This window comes from Panthera tigris, chromosome X, assembly GCF_018350195.1.
Source record: "Panthera tigris isolate Pti1 chromosome X, P.tigris_Pti1_mat1.1, whole genome shotgun sequence".
Classification (NCBI taxonomy): domain Eukaryota; kingdom Metazoa; phylum Chordata; class Mammalia; order Carnivora; family Felidae; genus Panthera; species Panthera tigris.
In genome coordinates this window covers 81,447,364-81,469,693 of record NC_056677.1, presented here as the reverse complement: position 1 = coordinate 81,469,693, position 22,330 = coordinate 81,447,364, and the positions used below count along the sequence as shown (strand labels likewise).

At 40.7% G+C, this 22,330-nt stretch overlaps 3 protein-coding genes across 6 annotated transcripts; 1 reads left to right on the top strand and 2 right to left on the bottom strand.

The window, feature by feature from the left end:
* Positions 1–3,313: 3,313 nt before the first annotated feature.
* HNRNPH2 (heterogeneous nuclear ribonucleoprotein H2) lies at positions 3,314–9,073 on the bottom strand. 4 transcript variants are annotated; one of them, XM_042974100.1, is made up of 3 exons: positions 8,966–9,061; positions 5,830–5,899; positions 3,314–5,351 (listed from the first exon to the last, which is right to left on the bottom strand). In XM_042974100.1, exon 3 carries the CDS (start codon positions 5,296–5,298, stop codon positions 3,949–3,951), a length of 1,350 nt encoding a protein of 449 aa, XP_042830034.1. In that variant the 5' UTR covers positions 5,299–5,351; positions 5,830–5,899; positions 8,966–9,061; the 3' UTR covers positions 3,314–3,948. The 4 variants fall into 4 exon arrangements, with proteins under 4 accessions (XP_042830034.1, XP_042830035.1, XP_007094146.2 ...); XM_042974101.1 differs by having other exon boundaries at positions 8,978–8,993; XM_007094084.3 differs by lacking the exon at positions 5,830–5,899 and having other exon boundaries at positions 8,966–9,073.
* A 91-nt stretch (positions 9,074–9,164) lies between these two features.
* GLA (galactosidase alpha) lies at positions 9,165–17,817 on the top strand. The gene is made up of 7 exons (XM_007094083.3): positions 9,165–9,571; positions 12,026–12,200; positions 13,242–13,419; positions 14,020–14,111; positions 15,598–15,759; positions 15,968–16,165; positions 16,782–17,817. Exons 1-7 carry the CDS (start codon positions 9,279–9,281, stop codon positions 17,043–17,045), a joined length of 1,362 nt encoding a protein of 453 aa, XP_007094145.1. The 5' UTR covers positions 9,165–9,278; the 3' UTR covers positions 17,046–17,817.
* Positions 17,818–18,630: 813 nt separating this feature from the next.
* LOC102949249 (60S ribosomal protein L36a) lies at positions 18,631–21,150 on the bottom strand. The gene is made up of 5 exons (XM_007094082.2): positions 21,025–21,150; positions 20,510–20,615; positions 20,234–20,301; positions 19,031–19,153; positions 18,631–18,751 (listed from the first exon to the last, which is right to left on the bottom strand). The coding sequence occupies exons 1-5, from the start codon at positions 21,133–21,135 to the stop codon at positions 18,731–18,733; spliced, it is 429 nt and encodes a 142-aa protein (XP_007094144.1). The 5' UTR covers positions 21,136–21,150; the 3' UTR covers positions 18,631–18,730.
* Between the last annotated feature and the right edge of the window lie 1,180 nt (positions 21,151–22,330).

Genomic DNA, 22,330 nt, shown 5'->3' with positions numbered 1-22,330 from the left:
GGCTCCCACAGACAGGCTCCAAACACAAGCTAACCTTCTGAATGGGGCCCTGCACCGCCCTAACCTGGTGACTCCACACACGTGCTTGCTTTGCATTCAGAAAAGTTGACTTTCAGTCACTGTGAGAGCAGGTTGTGAAATGGTCCCTGTGACACTCCCAGCTTAGTGTCAGGTGCGGTGAGTGGAATCCCATTTCACCAGTTGCAATCTGGTTTTGCAATACCCCTCGAGGCACGTCTTGAAGAAATCTTCCTTTTTGCTGACATTTTAGGAATTCTCCCTAAGGAAAAAGGACCTTGATTTGTAAGTGAATTCGCAATGCTTTTCCATATCAGTTTGGGAGGGAGGATACAGAAGCTGTGTCATGATGACAGATAAGATTGTCTCTGGAATAGAGACCTCCTTTATGGTTGGATAAATGCAGAAATATGAGTGCCTGGGTGGCTCAGTCATTTGAGCATCTGACTCTTGATTTCAGCTTAGGTCATGACCTCATGGTTCATGATTGAGCTTACCGTGCAGAGCCTGCTTGGGATTCTCTCCCTCTCTCTCTGCCTCTCCCCTGCTCATACGCGCTCTCTCAAAGTAAATAAAATATTTAAAAGCTTTTCAAAAAATAAATGCAGAAATAAATAAATGTGTGGAAAACAGAATGCCTACATAAGCCAATGGTTCTGTGCATCAGAATCACCTGCAGTGCTTATTAAAACACAGATTTGTGGCCTCACCCCAGAGTTTCTCATTCAGTCAGTCTGGGAGGGGTCTGAGACTTTTCATTTCTAACAAGTTCCAGGTCAGGCTGCTGGTCCTGGAAGCACACTCTGAAAACCACTGGCATAAGCCATCAGTGGAGACCCCCTTAGGGTATGATTTTTGTGATTGCAAACTTTCAGCCTGATCCTGCCAAGTAGCTTACAGGTACAGTCTAAAATGAATCCCCTGGCTTGGTGCTCAGGAGGTCTATGGGTGGGTTTCCCACTTTACCTCCCAGCAAACTCTCCTTGGTAGTGTTACAGAATTAGATTTGAGAGTTACAGGGGTGTGTATGTGTGCACATCTGTGCTGCTTCCCTGACAGGTACTGCTGTCCGTTTCCATACCTCTAGTGCTGACTGCTGACCTTCTCCAGGGTCTCTCTCTTTTCACTGCTTCCTTTGGCCTTGGGAGTTTTCTTATCCAGCAAGAAGCAACAGACACCTTTGATCTCAGGTCTCAGCCAATTCTTTCCTGGCATTTGGTGACATCTAGTGGCTAACTGAAGAATCTTCACTCACACTTATAGAACCTTCTGGAAAATTAACTGAGCAGTCTGGAAAGCAAAAACATGTACTCGTGAACCCCCTGAGACAGGTTTCCTGAAGGAGTTCAGGAGGGCAAGGTAATGACTGGCTCAGTAGCACAAGTCAAAATGGATTTCTTGCTCTCTTAGCAACTGTTACAGAAATTAGAAGTATCAAAGAATTCCCCTCTCACTGTATCCTCAGTGTGAATGATTTTGTAGAAATGATACTCAATAAAAAGTGTCCTTGAATAAAATTGTCAGGTTATACCAATTTGGTATTTGCTTCCCATCTCAGAGCATTTCTCTGGGCCCTAAGCTATAAGCAGAGCAAGGGTAACAATCCATTTCCAGGCTAGTCACAAGATCCACAAAAAGATTTGTAGTTCAGGTGCAGCTGATAGTGACCCGAGGGCATCCAGGCCTGAATGTCATTGAGAGGTGTAATTGTTAACAGCTACTACATATACAGAAATGTAAGAAAGCCTCTGGTGTCACAGGCCTTTGAAGTCCTCATAGGAGGTGCAAGATGCTATAAACAATCATATGCAATCTGTATTTTAACATAAAGTTTAAATTACTTCTCATAGGAATGTAAGGGGAGACAATCAGGAATCATGAAGGAAGCTGCTTCTTAAAGCTATTTTAGGACCTTTAGTAATCACAGAGCTGTGATGGGTCACAAAATGTGGCCACGAGACCAGCAGCATCAGATTCTTAAGCACTACCCCAATATTACCAAATTTTGAAAACTGTAAGAGTGAGGCCCAGTAATCAATGTATTAACAAGCCCTGCAGAGGATTCTCTGGTACATGCTAAAGTTTGAGAACTAATGGTTAAGAACAAGTTTTAAATGCCCCGAAAAACCTTAAAGGTGTTTAGAGATGCTATTAATAAATTCATGGTGGAGACTGTATTATTTCTATAATAACATATACTTAATTCTTTTTTAAAACATATAAATTGGCCTTAGATCTTCTATATGATTAAACAAAAGGAATGGGATTTATTTGCTTTCACTTCTTGGATTTTGGAGAATGCTGTCTTGATAGTTTCCAGAGTAGCTCCATAGTCCTGTGGACAGGGAGGTGAGACATTTAAAAACAAACAGAAAAATACTCCACCCCAAAAGTAATTAAATAGAAATTAAAATAGCAATTGGAGGGACACCTGAGTGACTCAGTTGGTTAAGCATCCAACTTCAACTCAGGTCTTGATCTCAGCTCAGGTCATGATCTCAATTCATGAGTTGGAGCCCTGCATCAGGCTGTCAGCTGTCAGTGCAGACCCTGCTTCAGATCCTCAGTCTCCCTCTCTGTCCCTCCCCTGCTTGCACTCTCGCGAAAATAAAACTTAAAAAAATAAAATAGCAATGGGATATCATTTTTCAACTAACAAATTAGCCAAGATCAATAATAATAATATGTATCATTGAGAAGTCTATGGGGTGAGGTGGACATACAGTCCTGGTACAAACACAAAGTACCATAATCTTTCTGATAATGCAAATCAAAAGCCTTAAAAAGGTTTGTACCTTTGACTCAGCAATTCCACTTTTAGGAATATATCCTAGAAATAAATAATTTGTGATATATACAACAATGTATGTATAAAGATGCTAATGCAAGTTTATAAAAATTTAAAAATTAAAAACAATTTAAATTTCAAGTGCAGAAGACTTGAATAAAAGAAAATTTTCATATGATAAAGCATTAAAAAAATCAAGCTGGGAGCACCCTGCTGGCTCAGTCAGAGGCCATGTGACTCTTGATGTTGGGGCCGAGAGTTTGAGTCCCACTTTGGGTATAGAGATTACTTAAATAAATTTTCTTTTAAAAAAATCAAGCTGTACAAGTTTATTTTTCCAGTTTTTAAAAGGAAGATTTATTTAACAAGTTTCACTTAGTACAATACATCTAATGGAAATCACAATACAAGGAAAGATTTAAATCAAAGCCGCAGAATCTCATACAAACGACATGACCAAACTCCTAAAGTATTGGTATTACATCTCAAAATTGTCCCAGATCTTAAAAAAAAAGTAAAAGTGTACAGTCACGTGCCTTACAGCATATTAAACCAAAAAGCTAGAATTAACAAACATGCCAAATGTTTTCACTTTGAATCGTAGACACAGCTCCTATATTTGAGTTTTACAGAAAAGCATGTTTCTCAACATGCATCCAAAGTTTTCAGTGTATTGTGGTATAAGAGCAACATTTAACATAAGTGAAACTGCTTTAACCTAAATACGCTTACTGCTTAGGTACACTCCTACAACATAACTAACTTGAGGAAAGCTGAAAGTTGTTTTAACAGTTATGGTCAATACTGAACGCTGTTATTACATCCTAGGTGAATGCTTCAGTGTTCAAAATTACTGAGCTTGAAGTTTTAAAACCTTGACTTCCACTTTACAGTAAGCATGAATCACAAGCCTGTAATGCAAAACTGTTAAACTTAATTTTTGTTTTCTTTAAAAAAAGGAAAGAAACAAAGAAAGAGAAAAAAAGAAAGAAAGAAAAAGAAGTTGTCCAAGAGTGATCAGAATCAATGATATTTCCCAATTACCAATCACACTGGATAGGCTAGACATCCCTCCCATTCTACAACTCCCATAAATGCACAACTCTTATTTCTGTAACAGCTGTTTAGTGTTCCTTCTTTACTTAAGCAAGGTTTGACTGATAGTCACTGGAGTTTTCCTGCAGAACTTGGTCATATCCACTCATACTGCTCTGACCACCATAACCACCTCCATAGCCACCACTTAGCTGCTGGCTAGTAGGACCCCCGTAACTAGACTGGTTGGATAAGCCCATCCCTCCCATCATTTGACTACCATAAGCACCACCACTTGCCCCCGCTGTAGAATTCAAAAAGAGTTCTACATAGCTGTGATCATAAGCACCCCCACTCGTTCCTGCAGTAGAATTCAAGAAGAGCTCCACATATCTGTGTTGCATATTAGCTTTGTCTTTTGCCATAGCTGCCACAGCATCTTCATGAGTAGCAAATTCAACATCTGCCTCACCAGTAACTCGGCCATCAGGTCCAATTTCAATGTGCACTCTCATGGGGTTAAGAGGTGAGAAAAAATTGTAAATATCATTCTCAGTGGCTCTGTAAGGTAATCCCCTCATGTGTACACAGTGCCCTGTGGTACTCTGGAAACTGGACCCACCATCTCCATATCTATGATCAGACATTCCTGAAAAACAGTAATTGAGGTCTCTTCCAAACCTATCAGAGCCAAAGCCATATCCATCATTATAGCCACCATAGTCATCATACCCTCCATACCCTCCACCATAGGCACCACGTCTCATCCTTTCAAACCCAGCCCCTCTGCCAATGCTATTATACCCTCTGCCAGCCCCTGGCCTATCATAGGGACCTGGCCGCTGCATAGCCATGAGCTTTCGAGGGGGATCGTAGTGGGTTCGGACTTCAGCTCTGCTACTCTTGAAGATTTCAATGTACCTGTGCCCTATTCTTTCCTTGTGTTTCTTTAAGGCCTTTTCAGCTATCTCCTGTGAAGCAAACTGCACAAAGGCCTCCCCTGTGCTCCTCCCCTGAAAGTCCACCGGCAGTGTCATCCCATTTGGCACAATTTCCAACCCTGAAAAGAACTGAACAATCTCTTCCTTGCTACAGCCAAATGGGAGTCCTCTAAGCCGGACGAAGCCATCGTTGGCAGTATCAGGACTATTTGGACCTGTATGCTTCAACACCCAATCCATTTCAACACTGTTGGACTTGAATACTTCAACATATCTGTGTCCCATGGTTTCTCTGTCCTTCTTCAAAGCCAATTTCACTTCATCTTCGGATTCAAGTTCGACAAATGCTTCACCACTTGGTCTGCCTTCTCTGGTGTAGATGAAACGAATACCTGATGTGCCATTTTGGATTTTACAATCAGAGAAGAAGCGCATCACTTCATCAGCTGAGCAGGACCAGGGTAGGCCCCTGACCTTCACCACGAACCCCTCCCTGCCTTCCGTGCTCAGCATCATGGTGACTGTTGGGCTCTTGGTGGCAAGCTTGGCTCACTATGATTTTGATGTAGCTGAAAAAAATTAGAAGACTATTGTCATGGAAAAATGTTCACAATACAAGTAGGAAAAAAGCAAACTAATATAAAACTCAATTTCACTGATTTTTTTCCAAAACATTCGTATAAATAATAAGGCCGCACCAAATTTTTAATTCATTCATCCAACCGTTATTTACTCAATACCTATTTATTTGTTAGATACCATTAATAGTGGTTATTTCTGGGCAGTAGGATTATGGGAACTTTTTATTTAAAGGACTGTTTTCTTTGGACATTTCTGTATGTTCTAAGTTTTCTATATTCAGCATATATTAACATCATAGTCAGAAAATGAAAGGTGTAAAAAATTAACAGCAACAATATCACTGGAAGATATGAACAAATACAAGATGGCTATACCCGATTACATAAAAATGAAAAACTTAATTACGTCAAAGGTAAAATAAAACAGAATTAAAAGACAAACAATACACTTTGAGAAGATACTTACACCAATACATGAATATCCTTATTATATAAAGAATTCATGCCAATTAATAAAATCAGGGAAATATTAAGGCCTAAGAGATAAATGGAAAAAAAGACATTATGGGTAGTTCATACATTGATTTTATATTTTTCAGTTGCCAACTCCAGTATTTGGCTTCGGGATACAACAGTAAGCCCAGAAAGGATTTATGGTCCAGGAGCATTATACATCTTTACTAAAGACAAAAGTGCAAATAAACATTATCCCTGCTATGACAGAATCCTGTTCAGGGTAAAAAGATACACAAAGCAGGGACGCTTGGTCAATTCTAACAGCACAGAATTGTTAAATAAAACAGACTAAAGGGGTGCCTGGGTGGCTCAGTCGGTTGAGCGTCCGACTTCGGCTCAGGTCACGATCTCACGGTCCATGAGTTCGAGCCCCGCGTCGGGCTCTGGGCTGATGGCTCAGAGCCTGGAGCCTGCTTCCGATTCTGTGTCTCCCTCTCTGTGCCCCTCCCCCATTCATGCTTTGTCTCTCTCTGTCTCAAAAATAAATAAACGTTAAAAAAAAAAAAAAAAAAAAAACAGACTAACCAGTTCATGGATCCATAAATGAATTTTAAAAGTTACGATGGAGCATAAAATAGGATTAGGCCAGGCAAGACATTAAGGCTGGAAGGTAGAAATCATATCTTAAAGGCCTTATGTGATGGACAAATGAGAAAGACCTTCAAAAGGTTTTAAACAGGGGAGTGACAGGAGGGAAGGGGAGGGGAGTGACGTCATCAAAGCCCTTTCAAACAGATCACGCTGGCAACAGTGTGGAACTCAAACAGAGGGGGGTTGGGGTGACACTAGCAAGATCAGTTAGAACCCCAGTCTCTTCGAGGCATAAGGGATTCACCTAATGCAATAGTACTTTTAAAAAAGAAAGGAAAGAGGTGATCTACGCATTCAACAGTGGACTCTGCAGGACTTGATAACAGATTAAATACAGGGAGAATACAGATGTGAGGATACAGAGGAGTTATTTGGGAAATGTTCAAATCTCACCAATCATCAGAAATGCAAGTTAAAACCAGAATTAATCAACATTTTTCACCCACTAAAACAGTGAAAATTAAACAGTGAGGATAAGTCAATGCTAATATTCAGGGTCTGCAAACACTCCTAAGGAGTGAAAAGTATACACAGTATTTCTGGAAAGCAACTTGTAAACATGTATCACGCCTTTTGATACAGTAAATCCACTTCAGAGTATGTGCCCTAAAGAGATGATCTGAAGTTTCAGACAAAGATTTATGGAGCTACATATTCTTCAAAAGGTACTTTATTAAGAAAGACTATTACACACGTAATTTTAAAATTATACAAATATTTAATAACATGAGGAACTACATATGCTATAATCTTAAACCAAGATCACAGCTGCTTTATAATCTCAACTATGTAAAAAAAACATGTATGTTCATATATCCTTTGACCCTGCTAAAATTCCTTCCAGGAACCTGGTCAACAGAAATACTCACAAATGTTCACTGCAGCACTGTTAGTAATGGCAGAAAATTAGAAACCTAACTATTCATCAATAGGGGAATGGCTGAATGAATTACAGTATATACTTTATCCTTAAAATGGAATCCTACGCAGCTGTTAAGAAAAAACAGCTTCTGAACTAGATTTCCAAAATGTATTAAATAAAAGAATATGCATAGTATGATCCTATTTTAAAATATAAGCATGCAGGTATATATGTATGTAAATGAATAGAAAATCTGAAAGCATAGAATACAAATCTGTTTTTTGAGAAAACAGGAACTGGAGGTTAGAGTGAAGTAGTTTTTCACTTTTTACCCAATTTACTTCTATATAGTTTTAATTTTTAAAAATCACTGTAACTGGAACAAAAAGTGTTAGAAAAAAATATATTCATGGGGAATATGTCAAATGTTAATAGTGATTGCTCTCAGTGGCAGGCTTATGGCTTTTTCAATGTTATTTTTTCAATCTCTTGTGCATTCTTAGTTTTCTGTGGAGAATAATTTTATTTTAGCAAAAAAAATAAATTTAAATGTTTACTTTTCTGGGATTTGCTATATAGCAATATTAGAAAATTTTCTAATTTTGTATATGTGGATGGCTTATCTGACATGGTCTGGAAACACTGGGCCTCTTGGAAAGAAAGTACAAAGTGTAATAACTGCCATAAAACTACACTGAAGATTCAACAAACATTTACTAGTTGCCTATCATAGGCCTGGCACATTGCATCTGCAAATAACACTCTCCCTATAAGCCATCTTCAGGTTTGAGTGACATATTTATGCATTGGTTTTTTGCATGCCTTATCTCTTGGTTGTACAATCCCATTTCATGTCCCTGCAGCACTCTAGACATTAATATCCCTCTGTAGTGGCAGGGAGATTCCGCTTCATTACTGTATCTCCTGGGAAGGCTACCAGGACTCTGCTGCTGAAGTAGGAACCAGGATTCCATTTGTGGGTTAAGAAATTGTGTATTTATATGCGTGTTATACACATACTTTTTATACACCCGAATGCTGAGTAGTTATTTCCTGGTGATGAATTACTTGTGTTTTTTTTTTTTAATTTATAGTATACTCTTATTTTCTGAACGTCCAAAACTGAACATGTAGATTGTTGTTATAAGTAGAAAAACAAACGTTATTTAAATATGCAATACAGTAAAAACATTTATTGGGCGCCTCTGTAAGGCATGCAGCATTTGCCTAGGTGTGACTCTACAGATATAATTCACTTGGTGCCTCCCCCTACAGACAATCAGTGGGGACTTAGTGCCTGAATGGATGGACCAGCACTCCGGCCACTGGTCTGAATATTTGTTTTTCTTAATCCAGGGACATGGTTTTCAAGCGTTTTCACCTTACGGTTTCTCGTAAGGGTCCCCTGAGACCCGCCCAGACAGATATACAAAAACACATACAGTCACGAACGTCCACCATTTCCCCACCAGGCGCAGCAAAGGCGGCTTCCCGGCACTGAGACGGGGGGAGGGGGAGGGGGGAGCGGGGGAGGGGAAAGCAGGGAACGAAAAAGGCGGAGGTGGACCGCGGATCCTTCTTTGATCTTCATCATCACCACCCTCGGGTCCCCAGTTCCCACCCACACACCAACCTCTAACGATACCGGATAATTTTCCTCCTTCTTCCCTCAAACGGCTATAGCGAGACGGTAGACGACGACCAGAACTACTTCTGCTCACGTAAGCGAGTGATCACGTGATCACCTACGTCATGTGAGATCTCGGTCACGTGAGCAACTCTCGGCTTAAACTCGGGATCTCTAAAGTGCCGCACTTCCTTCCGGTATGGAAATGGAGCGGGCCAATATTAAGAAACGAAGAGTGTGACTGGTTGTGGTGTGTCTTACGTGACTCATCATTGGTCCGCCTCTGGGGATAACCGTCCCAGTTGCCTGAGAAACACTAATGTCATTATTTAATAACTCACAGGTGATTGGTCCGCCCCTAAAGTTAAGCTTAAAAACCCAGGTTACCGATGGAAATTCGTACCGCATTACAGTGGCGATGAAGCTGAAGAACGGAATTCAGCAGCCGGGCTTCCTGCTGGCGCTTCGCTTCCTGGCCCTGGTTTTCTGGAGCTTCCCTGGGGCCAGGGCCCTGGACAATGGCTTGGCGATGACCCCTACCATGGGCTGGCTGCACTGGGAACGCTTCATGTGCAATGTTGATTGCCAAGAAGAACCAGATTCTTGTATCAGGTATCAGAGATATTGAGTACCCACTCGCGTTCGCCTTTCAATGTGTTTGTCTCTTTGGCGAGATAGAGGGAACATCTGAGCCCGAGTGAGAGCTCCCTTACTGCTGCTGCGTTGTTGGCGTTGTTGTTGTTGTTGTTGTCTCCAGCAAGCTTCCCTGGATGGAAACTAGTCCTAAACTTTTGCTGTGTGACCCCTCCTGTGGTGGGAGTCTGGTCAGCAGCCCCTGCTTCTCGTGTCTCTGTGCCTCATCACCCAACTGGGGACTTTATCCATTCACCATCCAGTTCTGTTCACATCCTTCTTGTGAACTGCCGCTCTGCCTCTGCCAGGTACTAGTAGTGAGCACAGCTGGGGCGAGTAGGCGAGACAGAGGACTAACACGTGCAACTTCTCCTTTTTTGGGTCAGGAGTTGGCTGTAACTGGAGGGAATTTAGAGGAACCGTGGAGTCACGGATCTCCTCACCCACTCGCCCTAGAATGTGGGATCCAGCTGGGAGGTTGACCTGGAGGAACTTTATAAAGGTTTCCCCCACTATCCGAAAGTAACGTGTTCTGTAAGCCTAAATGGCTTAATGAAGCAATTACCATTAGTTTATATGGAAAAAATTTTGAGCGTTCCCAAACCCAAAAAATAACCTCTATTGGCTTTGATGCACAAAATAAATGGAGATAAATCACAGATGCTCACACAGTTCAAAGCCATGGTGGCTTAATGCTGAGATGCTGAATGCAGTTACCATCATATATTTCTTTTTGTCTTTTCCTTTTTTTCCAAGTAGTGATTGTCTTATTTTTATATGATAATAAAACTAATGCATAATCATTGCAAAAAATGTAGATAGTAGAGTATAATGAAAATAAAGTTTTCCTGGCACAGAATAAGCGCTTCACAAATGCAAACTGTATGTATGTATGATGATTTATTTAAGCAATCTCCTGTTGATATCTATTCAGGCTCTTCAATTTTTTTTTTTTATTGTTGTGAAGCTGTGTTAACCGTTCCTGTACATCATATGATTCTTTTCTTAGAAGTGTAATTACTGGATCCAAACGTATGCCCATTTTATTATGTACTAAACTGTCCTCCCCAGAAGTTAACAAATGCACATTCCCAAGAACAGTGTATGATGAATGCCTGTTTCCGCACACTGTGGCCAACACTCCATTTTTCTGATTCTTTTAAAACATTGCCAATCGTTTTTATTTCCATTTATTATTTTTAATTGAAATATTTTGGGTTTGGCTTTGGGGTTTTGTGTGTGTGTGGTCTGTCAATACATTATGAATAATGTGGTGGTTCTGGCTTAGGTTGGTTTTGCTATGAATGTTTCAAACATCAATTTTTTCTTTTATTATTTCTGGCTCTGGTATCATGCTGAGAAAGTCTTTACCTACCTGAAGATAATAGGAGTCACCTACATTTTCTAGTAGTATTTTTTATGGATTTTTAAAATATTCAAATCTTTAATCTATCTGGACTTCATTTTACTATAAGGAATGCCACATTTAATACATACTAAATTCCATGGTACCAAATGGCTGGAAGGATCTTCTTCTGAACTTTGTCTTTAATTCCATTGGTTTGTGTATTCTAATGCTACTGGTATATTGCAGCTTCATTTATCTTTTGTAGAATGTTTACGTGTTTAATCTCTTAGGTGAACTTTTGGATCATGTTGCCAAGTTCCTTAAAAACTCCTTTTGGGGTTTGTTCAGAGTTTATTCAAGGTATAAAGGTGTGTTTTAAAGTTGAGTTTTCTTATCCCAGAGCAAAATAACATCTCTCCACTTAAGTCATTTGGGAACATCATAGTTTTATTCATATGGAATATGGATCCTGCACATGTGTTAATTTTATCTCTAGGTATTTTAGGTTTTTCTGTTGGTTTTTTTTTTTTTTTTGGTTGGTCTTGTCAACGGTATCTTTTTCTCCAAATAAGTTATTGTTAATATCTAAGAAAGCTGTAGATTATATTAACTTTGTAGTTTCTTACTTTACTGAACCTTCTTCTTAGTTCTAAATGTTTTTTTTTTCCTTTTTTGAGAGAGAGAGAAAGATCCAGCAGGGAGGGGCAGAGAGAGAGGGAGAGAGAGAATCCCTAGCACACTCTGCTTCATGTTTGTCAGCAAAGAGCCCAACATGGGGCTCGAACTCATGAACTGTGAGATCATGACCTGAGCCAGAGGCTTAACCTGAGCCATCCACACGCCCCTTTTCTTATAGTTCTAATAGCCTTTTCAATTTCATGTATTTCTCATTCCTAATTGTTTGAGGTTCTTGGGTGGAACTACTTGGGTGGCGAGGAGGAAAGAAGCACAGTCCATTTTACCCTGCACTGATTGTAATTACTACTGAACTATTGAGTAGCAATTATTGAAAAAAATTGCAAAACCCTAAGATGCCTAATGATTTGTTTAATGAATTTCAATGATTCTTGGCATTTCTTTATCAGCGAGAAGCTCTTCATGCAGATGGCAGAACTCATGGACTCAGATGGGTGGAAGGATGTAGGTTATGAGTACCTCTGTATTGATGACTGTTGGATGGCTCCCAAAAGAGATTCAAAAGGCAGACTTCAGGCAGACCCTAAACGCTTTCCTGGTGGGATCCAAGGCCTTGCTAATTATGTGAGTTTATAGATAATTCTTTCATTAAAGAGACCCAAAGCACTTCTGTACTGAAACTTGTTCACAAAGACTTAGAAGGTAAAATAGCTGCCATCATGTGAATATCAAATTGTAAGACTTATCAGGTGGAATTTTCATCCCATCAGCAGATCCTTGTTTTGCAATAGCTCTTGAGGCCTATCTTGAAGAAGTTCTCCTTTTGCCAAAACCACTGAATTCTCTTAGAGGAAAAAAGGAACTTGGCTCTTGACATGTGTGCATATATTTCCATGTTAAGCTTTGCGGAGCTATTGCAATTGTACTATAAACTAGAATTTTATAAGATAGAAGAACTATATTCTGAAAATTAAGGTGTAATAGAGTTGGACAGCAGTTAAAGGCAATGAAGATAGATTTATTCAGTACTATTGTAATAGTCAAACTCGATTCCTAATACAACAAAGATTGTAATAGTCAAGCTCAATTCCTAATACAACAAAGACAAGTGGGGTTTTATAGTCTGTGAGCAGACTTGAAAGTGTCAGTGGAAGGAAAATTACCAAGAGGAGACATCAAGGGCAAGAGGATTCATGCTAAAGGCAGGCCAAGAACTTAGATATCAGGGGTGGGGGATGAGGAACTTTATCAGATATCAAGGGTAGGAGAATGACTTAGCAGGATTCTTGCTGAAACAACATGAGGCCTACTTGAGAAGAGGGCACAGAGGAACCTAAGGTATGGTCATGGTGAGAGACTTTGTCCAGATAATTGTATCATTGCCCTGGAAAGGTAACTTTTAGGATCCCATCAGAGAGAGATTAAAGTGACTGATAGCTTTCCCTTTAGTTCTACGTTATAGCTTACATATATAGTTTGAACTCAGCAGAATTGGAGACTTTGTCTCCCAACTAACTCACCTGGATAATTTTGGGGGCTTGTGAAAAAAAAAAAAAAAGTCCCTGATACATAGTGAAGTATACTTGTCTCTGTCCCCAGCCTGGAGTGATTCTCTCTGCTTCATAATTGCCCTTCTACTGTGGTGATCCTTTTCTCTCATTTCAGGTTCATAGCAAAGGACTGAAGCTAGGAATTTATGCAGATGTTGGAAATAAAACCTGTGCAGGCTTTCCTGGGAGTTTTGGATACTATGACATTGATGCCAAGACCTTTGCTGACTGGGGAGTAGATCTGCTAAAATTTGATGGTTGTCACTGTGACAGCATGGAACATTTGGAAAATGGTATGTTTCATTAAAGAGATTTAGCCATGAGCAAAGGGAGGAACTTGGAGGCCAGGGTAACTGGAACATCCAAAGAGCTAATCTTCACATTTTAAATGCCCTATCACAATACTGGAAACAATTATTCTTAATGTGCCAGAGCTCCTACCTCTTCTCTTATTTCAGTTTGTCCATGCATTCATTCATGCATGTGTATAAAATCCATGCATGCCTAATCATGGCTAATACTGTGCACATTTCATTCAAGAGGGCTCTGAGTTCGTTACAAATATAATTGTAACTCTGCATAACATCACTTGGGGGAAGGCATCCAGAATTGTCCGTCACAGAGAAGAACATCTTCATTCCCACCTTTCCTTAGTATATGCACCATCCCACACTACCTCCTCAACAATCCCAGCAGTCTGGGAGGTACTAAACACACATTTAAGCACAGAGCAGCCACATGTCTCTGCTGCTAGTTTAAAATATAACCACAGACATTCCAGGCAGCCTCTTTTTATTTATTTTTTTTTCGGGCAGTCTCCTTTTAAAAAGTAACACCGTGCCAGCTGGAAATTCCCTTCATTCCCTTATTTTACCCGTTGTTTTCTCATACAGGTTATAAGCACATGTCCTTGGCCCTGAACAGGACTGGCAGAAGCATTGTGTATTCCTGTGAGTGGCCCCTTTATATGTGGCCTTTTCGTAAGGTGAGCTAGTGAGCCCAGAATCCAATAGAGCCTTGCCGGTAGATTCTCAGAACTTGAGAACAAAGGAGACAAAGGGTCTCCTTCAAAGTCCAACCTTATTTAACAGTCTTATCCTACCATCTCTCTCAGGATCCACCACTTCTCACCATCTCTACTGCTGTAATTGGAGTCTAAGCTACCATCACCTAGGAAATCAGTCATCTTTGATTCTTCCCATTGCCTCACAGTTCACACCTGTCCACCAGCAATCCTATCAGTACTGTCTATAAAATCCATCCTGAATCAGCCCACTTCTTTCTCTCTTGCATCCACCCTGGTCCTCCAAGCCACCATCATCTCTACCCAGACTGCATCATCAGCCTGATCTATTTCCACTGTCCTCCTACTCCTGTCCATTTTCCAAGCAGCACCACAGTGATCTTGTTAAAATGTAAATCATACCACTCCCCTGCTTAAAACCCTTAACTGGCTTCCCATTGCATTTGGAATAAAATCAGACTTTATTGATCTGGCCCTAGCCTGTCTCCAACCTCCTATCAGTCTTTCCATGACTGCACTGGGCTTTTGTCCTGTCCCTCAAACACCCAACCCTACTCCTGCCTCAGAGACTCTACACTTGAATTTTGCTTTCTGCTTGATACATTCTTTCTCCAAGATTTTTAAATTGCTGGCTCCTTCTTAACATTGAAGTCTCAAACCAAATGACACATATTCAGACACCTCTTCTCTACTCTAAAATAGCCCTCTATCCATTTATTCTTTATCACACTGATCTGTGAATTTCCTTCTAAGAGCTTAGCACTGTATGGAATTATTTGTTGACTGGTTTATTGTCTGTCTTCCCCACTAGAATGTAAGCTCCAGGAGGGCAGGGACCTTGTCTGACTTTATCACTGTATCCCTAGTTTATGGTAAGTGTTGAATAATTACTTACAGAATGGATCCCTGTTATTTTCTTCTAATCCTGCAAAATACTCTCACCTCTTTTTAACACTGTGAACCTGATATTCTACCTCCCTATCTACAAACTTTTATTCATTCTTTTAACAAATTATATGCCTAGGATTCAGATTGCCTAATCCTGAGCTTGTATGTCCTATGTAATTTTTCAGCTTTTTATTTATAAAGATTTTAGTTATTTCTGATGACAAAAGGGATGCATTTCCATTTTAGGAAAGTGTGAAAATACAGTAAGTTGTGAAAAAAATTAAAAGCTTTCCATAATCCCAATATTTAGTTACTATTTGGTATATTTCCAGTATAAACAGTGTTAAAGCCATTTTAAGTAGGGATTTTAAGTTGTATGTCTTGTTTCTGAAGCAAATTTCTTACAATAAAATTCCATTATAATAGGGATTTAGCTCTCCTCATAGAGACCTTTAATCTGTAAACTAAAGAACACTACAGGTGCCTCCTTTAAACTTGACTGTTTTCATCTTGCAACAATGTTAGTAGAAGTAAACAGAAGAGTTGTTTGTTTCCATAGCCCAATTACACAGAAATCCGACAGTACTGCAATCACTGGAGAAATTTTGATGATGTTTATGATTCTTGGCAAAGTATAAAGAATATCTTAGACTGGACATCTTCTAACCAGAAGAGAATTGTTGATGTCGCAGGACCAGGGGGTTGGAATGACCCAGATATGGTAAGAATCTGAGCCCTCCTTGTTCAAGCCCCTGCAGTGGACCTGTTTGCCTACTTTACTTTCAAGGTAAATCAGAAGGGAAAGTTCCTGGAAGCAGGCCTTACCTGAGAGTACTACTCAGAGCAGGGTGCCATAGAAAGTGGCATCTCTGTGTCTAGGCGACTAAGACTGTTTCATTTTCTTAAATTCTTGTTCTTCTTTGTCCCAGTTAGTGATCGGTAACTTTGGCCTTAGCTGGGATCAGCAGGTAACTCAGATGGCCCTGTGGGCTATCATGGCAGCTCCATTACTCATGTCCAATGACCTCCGACACATCAGCCCTCAGGCCAAAGCCCTCCTTCAGGATAAGGATGTAATTGCCATCAATCAAGACCCCTTAGGCAAGCAGGGGTACCGGCTTAGAAAGGTACAGTAAATAATGTTCTATGGGAGAAAACCGGAATTGGCCAGGATCATATTCTCTTGCCTTCTAGTTTACAGTTCATCCAAATGTTTGTGTTTAAAGATGGAATGGCTTTATGCCTAAGTACCATGTCTGTCCTGGGCCTAAATCTGTTACATAAGAGGATGTGCACTGATCTTTTTTTTTAACGTTTATTTATTTTTGACACAGAGAGAGACAGAGCATGAACCGGGGAGGGTCAGAGAGAGGGAGACACAGAATTGAAACAGGCTCCAGGCTCTGAGCTGTCAGCACAGAGCCCGACGCGGGGCTCGAACTCACAGACCGCGAGATCATGACCTGAGCCGAAGTCGGCCGCTTAACCAACTGAGCCACCCAGGCGCCCCTGATCTTTTGAGAATATTTGCTTTTAATCTTCATATTATAATCAGTAATGAGGCTCCTTTTTTTTTTTTTTTTTTTTGCTAACCATTACTTTATTTCCAAAACACACTATAGGATTTTAAGTTTTTCTAGAAGTGCTCAATAGTTGACAGTAATACTGAATGCCACTACTAACAAGGCAGCTTACTGCTAGGTACCAAGCTTATCACACCTAATTTCTTGGCTTACTTTTCAGGAAGACAACATTGAGGTGTGGGAACGCCCACTATCAGATTTAGCTTGGGCTGTGGCAATGGTAAACCTGCAGGAGATCGGTGGACCTCGTTTTTATACCATTTCTATTGCTTCCCTGGGACAAGGGATGGCCTGTATTCCTGACTGCATAATCACACAGCTCCTGCCTGTGAAGAGAAAACTTGGGTTTTATCAGTGGACTTCAGATTTAAAAATTCAGATAAATCCCACGGGCACGGTTTTACTTCGGCTGGCAGCAAATTAGACCACATTATAAAGCTTTCTTTTAAATGTGTATCTTGTTGCCAAAGTGACTACCCCATTGGTGTCTCCTTTTTCTTCCATTCCCACTTCAGCCATCATTTCCTTCAATAAAATTTTCCACAGTGGAGTTTTTTAAGAACTTCCAAATGTATCTTTAGAGAACATTTTGTGAAAAAGCTTTTGAACAAATGTTAACAGATGAGAAATAATAGCTGTAATTTATTGGGCACACTATATTTGCCAGGCACTCTTCTAGGTAAAGTATATGGATTCATTTTAATCCTCACCAACAACCCTGAGGCAGGTACTTATCCACTATAAACTTCAGCCAGGATTTCGGCCCAGACTTTTAACTCTTGCACTACTACCTACTGAGTTGCTTGGAATAATCTTGTCAAGAAACACCCCACCACTTAGGTTTCCAAATCCCAAGGTGGTTTGCAGTCTAGATCCAACAAATACATATGACTTACTTTCACCAGCAATAGTTGATACATTGTGACCTAAAGTACCAGGCGTTTGGCCAGAACACCCTCCCCCCTTTAAGTCACCTCCTCTAAAGAATGTGATGAGGCAATGACCTTCAGACTAGGGTATGTAGGAGTGAATCATTTGAAAGGAATTTCCAGACATTACAATTCCCTCCCTTTCCTACAATTCATTTGCCTGAGGACCAATCCTTAAAGCTTCCAGCCAGCCTCACCACCTCCCCTTTTACAATCCCCCTTCTCCAACATGACCAAAGGCATGCACAGCTCACCCATCCTAATGCATACCAGCACAAAACTAGCAGGGCACAAAAGGCCCACAAAGTACATGTTAATTCCTTTGCCTGTCAGGTGATTACCAATCATTTTCAATAAAACTGGAGGAATAATCATCAGTTGCTAAAACTGGCAAGCCCAGACTTCCTCACTCATGGAAACAAAGTAATCTGTAAGAAAACTACTCCATCTCATGGAGATGTACTTAGTTACCAAAATATATTGCTTATATACTTTGTCTCCAGTTTTGCTACACAAGTATGAAAAGCTGAACATCAGGAAGAATCAAGTATACAATAGTATACAAAAAGGAAAAGAATGTAAAACTTACAACTATTAGACATCTTTAATTGACAGATACCTGTTAAATTCAACTGAGCAGCTCAATTCACTAGAAACTTTATCTTCTGCAGTGGTTTCTACATGAGAATTTAGGTCTACTTCAAAATTTGACAGGCCACATCAAAATGTTTGAGCAATGTTGAGAGTAAGTCTGAGGACACAATATAGTATACTATGCCTAAAAAACTGGACCTAATTTCCTCATTAAATGATTGCAGTAGCAAGGGTATATGTGAATTTCACTCTTAGTAAACTTACTGTGTAATTGTTACTGATCTCACCATGTTAGTGAATGCAGATCTCTACTGATGTCCCATGGTAACCAATAACCTTTAACAGCAAACAATCCCATGAACCCCAAGTAATTGAGGTGAAAACTGAGAAATCATGTCTCATGTGAGTTCAACCAGTTTAGATTCAATCCAAAATGAGCACAGTACCCAAAAGAACCATCAACCATAAATTTCCCCATGAACAGAATTTTGTTGAGGGTGCTAGTTTATTTCATGCTCAAAAGACCAACTGCAACCAAATGAACATAACTTCAAGATTTTATTGTCTTCATAACAAAATATGAAGCTTAGAACTGGATCACTTGGCCCTGTAATGGAACAGATAATAAGTGAGGTTTTTTTATGTTGCAAAGAACCTTTACTCCAAGTACACCGTCTGTCCCTAAAGTGATCACCATCTTTTAAGTCACTTTTCATTATCCTTCTACTCATACCAAAACCCAACACCAAAAACCTCATACCTTCAGCTAATGGATCTAGGTATTTTAAGAGGATTGCCCCATTCTTGATTCCACAATCAGTAAGTGGGGAGAAATGTTCACCTCTTCCAGTAGAAAAGATTGCACCCTCCACCCATAATTATATACCTTTCTCTTCTTATCTCCTCCCAGTTCAAAATGCTTGCATCTCTTAATAGCCAGCATTCTCTTAGATCTGCAGTTGGGCTCAACACATTCAAGCCTCAGAACAATCTTCTTTGTGGTTTTAGCCTGGAAAAAAATTAAGTCAAACCCTTCATAAATCACTAGAGAAAATCTTTCTTCAAAAATAGCACTGTTGGGTTAAGTACTACTTAAAGGAAAGCTTTTTCAAATGACAGAAATGGGTCAACCAAGTGCATGAAACCATGAAATAAACCCAGCTTTCTCATTGAATAGGGCTAATAATTGTTACTTTATTAATTCTCTGGAGACTACATAAAACTATATATATAATTTATGTGCATTCAGCTGTATCATTTAACTCAAGGTCCACTAATAAACTTTTTAAGCCTACTCCTATAACAAGAATCCTGCTACCAGTTCACAGTTCACAAAAAAGCCAAAACCTAGGCAGAATCTCCCCATCTTAAACAAATTAGCTGAATGTGAAAAGGCTATCAGGTATTCCTTTTACCACCTTGAGATCAAACCATTTACAGCACCTAAATGAACGCTAGTTATTCCTTGATATTTTCTGAAACTAGGCTGAATGAGCAAAGCACCAAAGAAATGCTGTGTTTGTAAGAATGCTGTTCCAGGCACTGTGTACTTTAAGGGGTAGCCAATCACCTGGGGCAGAAAAGAAACTCATTTGGCCTGGATGAGAATGACAGAGAATTCAGACCAGTGGAAGGCCTAAATGACAATTTTAAAGAGCTTTACAAGTTCATGAGATAGGTAGCTGACTGCAGGCTTCTGAGCTGAAAAACAAAGTAAGCAAGTAATTCTTACTGCAAGCGAAGACTGAGGATTCACTAACGCATGACAGGAAACAGGGCAAAGGAAAAGATTTAGTGATGTACTCAAACTTCAGTTCTTAGGAAGGCAGGACACATTCATTTAACTTGATGTTTGCCTCTTCAGTAAGGGAAAGACAAAAAGAATAAAACACTGAGATGATACAGTATTGCAGACTAGGGTCAGCCCTGGGTTGCACTCCCAGCTCCACTGCCTACTGGACAGGTCACTGCAGGTTAACAGAGAACTTCACTGACACACACCTGTACTGGAGAAATGTGGGCCATAGAAAAATACAATGTCTTTACCACAGTAGGCCGGGCAGCATGTCAAACAGTAATTACTACTAACCTTTTTCCGGAAAATCGGCTTAGTTTGCCCACCATAGCCACTCTGCTTCCTGTCATAACGCCGCTTTCCTGGGAGAATGAAGTTATTTGTTATGGTATACCAAAGATAATCACAACTGCCACATGGTAAAGTCTTCTTTTCTTACAGGTTTTATCTTGGTTTTCCCAGCATAATTATCAATACTCAAATTAGGGGAGAGGGCGCATGGGACCGCTCATTTCTTATACTAGTATACGAATGATGCATTAAAACCAAATTACGTACAGACTGTCTTACCCTGGGCATAAAGAGAATCTTTGCCTTTCTTGTACTGTGTTACTTTGTGGGGTTGGTGCTTGCCACACTTCTTGCAGAAAGTCCGGCGGGTTTTAGGAACGTTCACCTAGTAAGCACACAGTTTAGAATAAGCAGGGTTATCAGATAAAAGTGCACAATGCCTTGACCTACCCAGCTGAAGCTAAGACATCCCATGAGAGCTCGACTCTCAAGATTCCTCGCTAGCACACAACACTCGACTAGAAAGTGGTACAGCCGCAAGTGCTTCCAGTACAGCGGCCTCCTGTGAGCCCAAAAGTCAGCACATACCCTCCACCCCCACCTAACTACCTCTTTGATCCCATCGCTTCATTTCCTGGCCCCAAAGCCAGTGCCTCCGGGGTCGACCCCAGCAACACTGGGTTTCTTTGGTACATCGAGTCCACGCGTGGGCCCAGAGCCATCCTGGGACGGCACCGTCAAAGGGTACGAGAAGATTAAACTGGATGTTACAGAGACCCTCCCCAAGGTCCTACCATGGCTGCGAGAAGGCTATCGGCACGGAAAGAGAGAGGCCAGGCCGGAAACGGAAGTATATAGGAGGTTTCTGGTCGCTCTTGCTCATGGGAGTTGGCGAGAATGACCATAGAGTCTAAGGCTCTGTGAGCACCGCCCCCTGGCGACTGAGATGACCTGCTTGGTAGCCGTGGGCGGGAGTTTAAGACAGGGTTCCGCTGGAGGCGGATCCAGTCTTTGACTTCCTCCGGTCTTCCCGCTTTGCAATGTTTCCTCACTTCATCACTTTAAGTGGACGCCGCTAGGTAGCAGCGTTAAATGAAGGAAGCACTGCTCATTCTAGATTGGGCTTCCCTGTCCCTATGTCCAAGGAAAGCAAGGACTAGGGCCAAATGGAACGGCCCTACTCACCCATGTGCCATTACTGTCCCACTTCAAGGACACTGGGAACATCTTTTGACAGTGAACTGCTGGTGGAGGGATTGGCTTGGAGGGAGCCAGTGCCCTATTTCATTTGTCACATGGCTGTTTGGTTCATTCAACAAATGTTTATTGAATTCCTATTCTGTGTTGGGCACTCTTCTAGGAGAGGGACACAATAATCAAATAATCAAATACACTCTCATAAATATATAATTACAAAGTACTGTACTTTGCAAAAAAAAAAAAAAAAAGTACCTGTTTGTTGAAGGAGCAAGCTGGCTGCTGTTCTGAAGAGACAATGAAACTTTTCACTTACCGCAATAGCAATAAACAGGCAGAGAGATAGAAAGTATCCACCGCTCTTCCCTTCCTGCGTGCCTGGCAGAAGGCATGTGCTAGGTCTCCAGAGTCCAACAGAGGGGTGCCTGGGCCTGTTTCCGGCTGAGTGACTGAATCTGAGCCTGCTTCAGATTCTTTCTTTGCTCCTCCCCTGCTCGCTTGCTCTCTCTCTCAAAAATAAATATTAAATTAAAAAAAGAGTCTAGCAGAGAAAGACTTCAGTGCACTGAGTATTTAAAATTGAATGGCCCAGGGGCGCCTGTGTGGCTCAGTCGGTTGAGCGTCCGACTTCAGCTCAGGCCATGATCTCTCAGTCCGTGAGTTCAAGCCCTGTTTCAGGCTTTGTGCTGACAGCTCGGAGCCTGGAGCCTGCTTCAAATTCTGTGTCTCCCTCTCTCTGCCCCTCTCCCACTCATGCTGTGTGTGTGTGTGTGTGTGTCAAAAATAAATTAAAAAATTAAAAAAATTTAAATTGAATGGCTCAGTCCATTAAGTCTCCACCTTAGGCTCAGATCATGATCCCAGGTTGCGAGTTCAAGCCCTGCATGGGGCTCTGTGCTGACA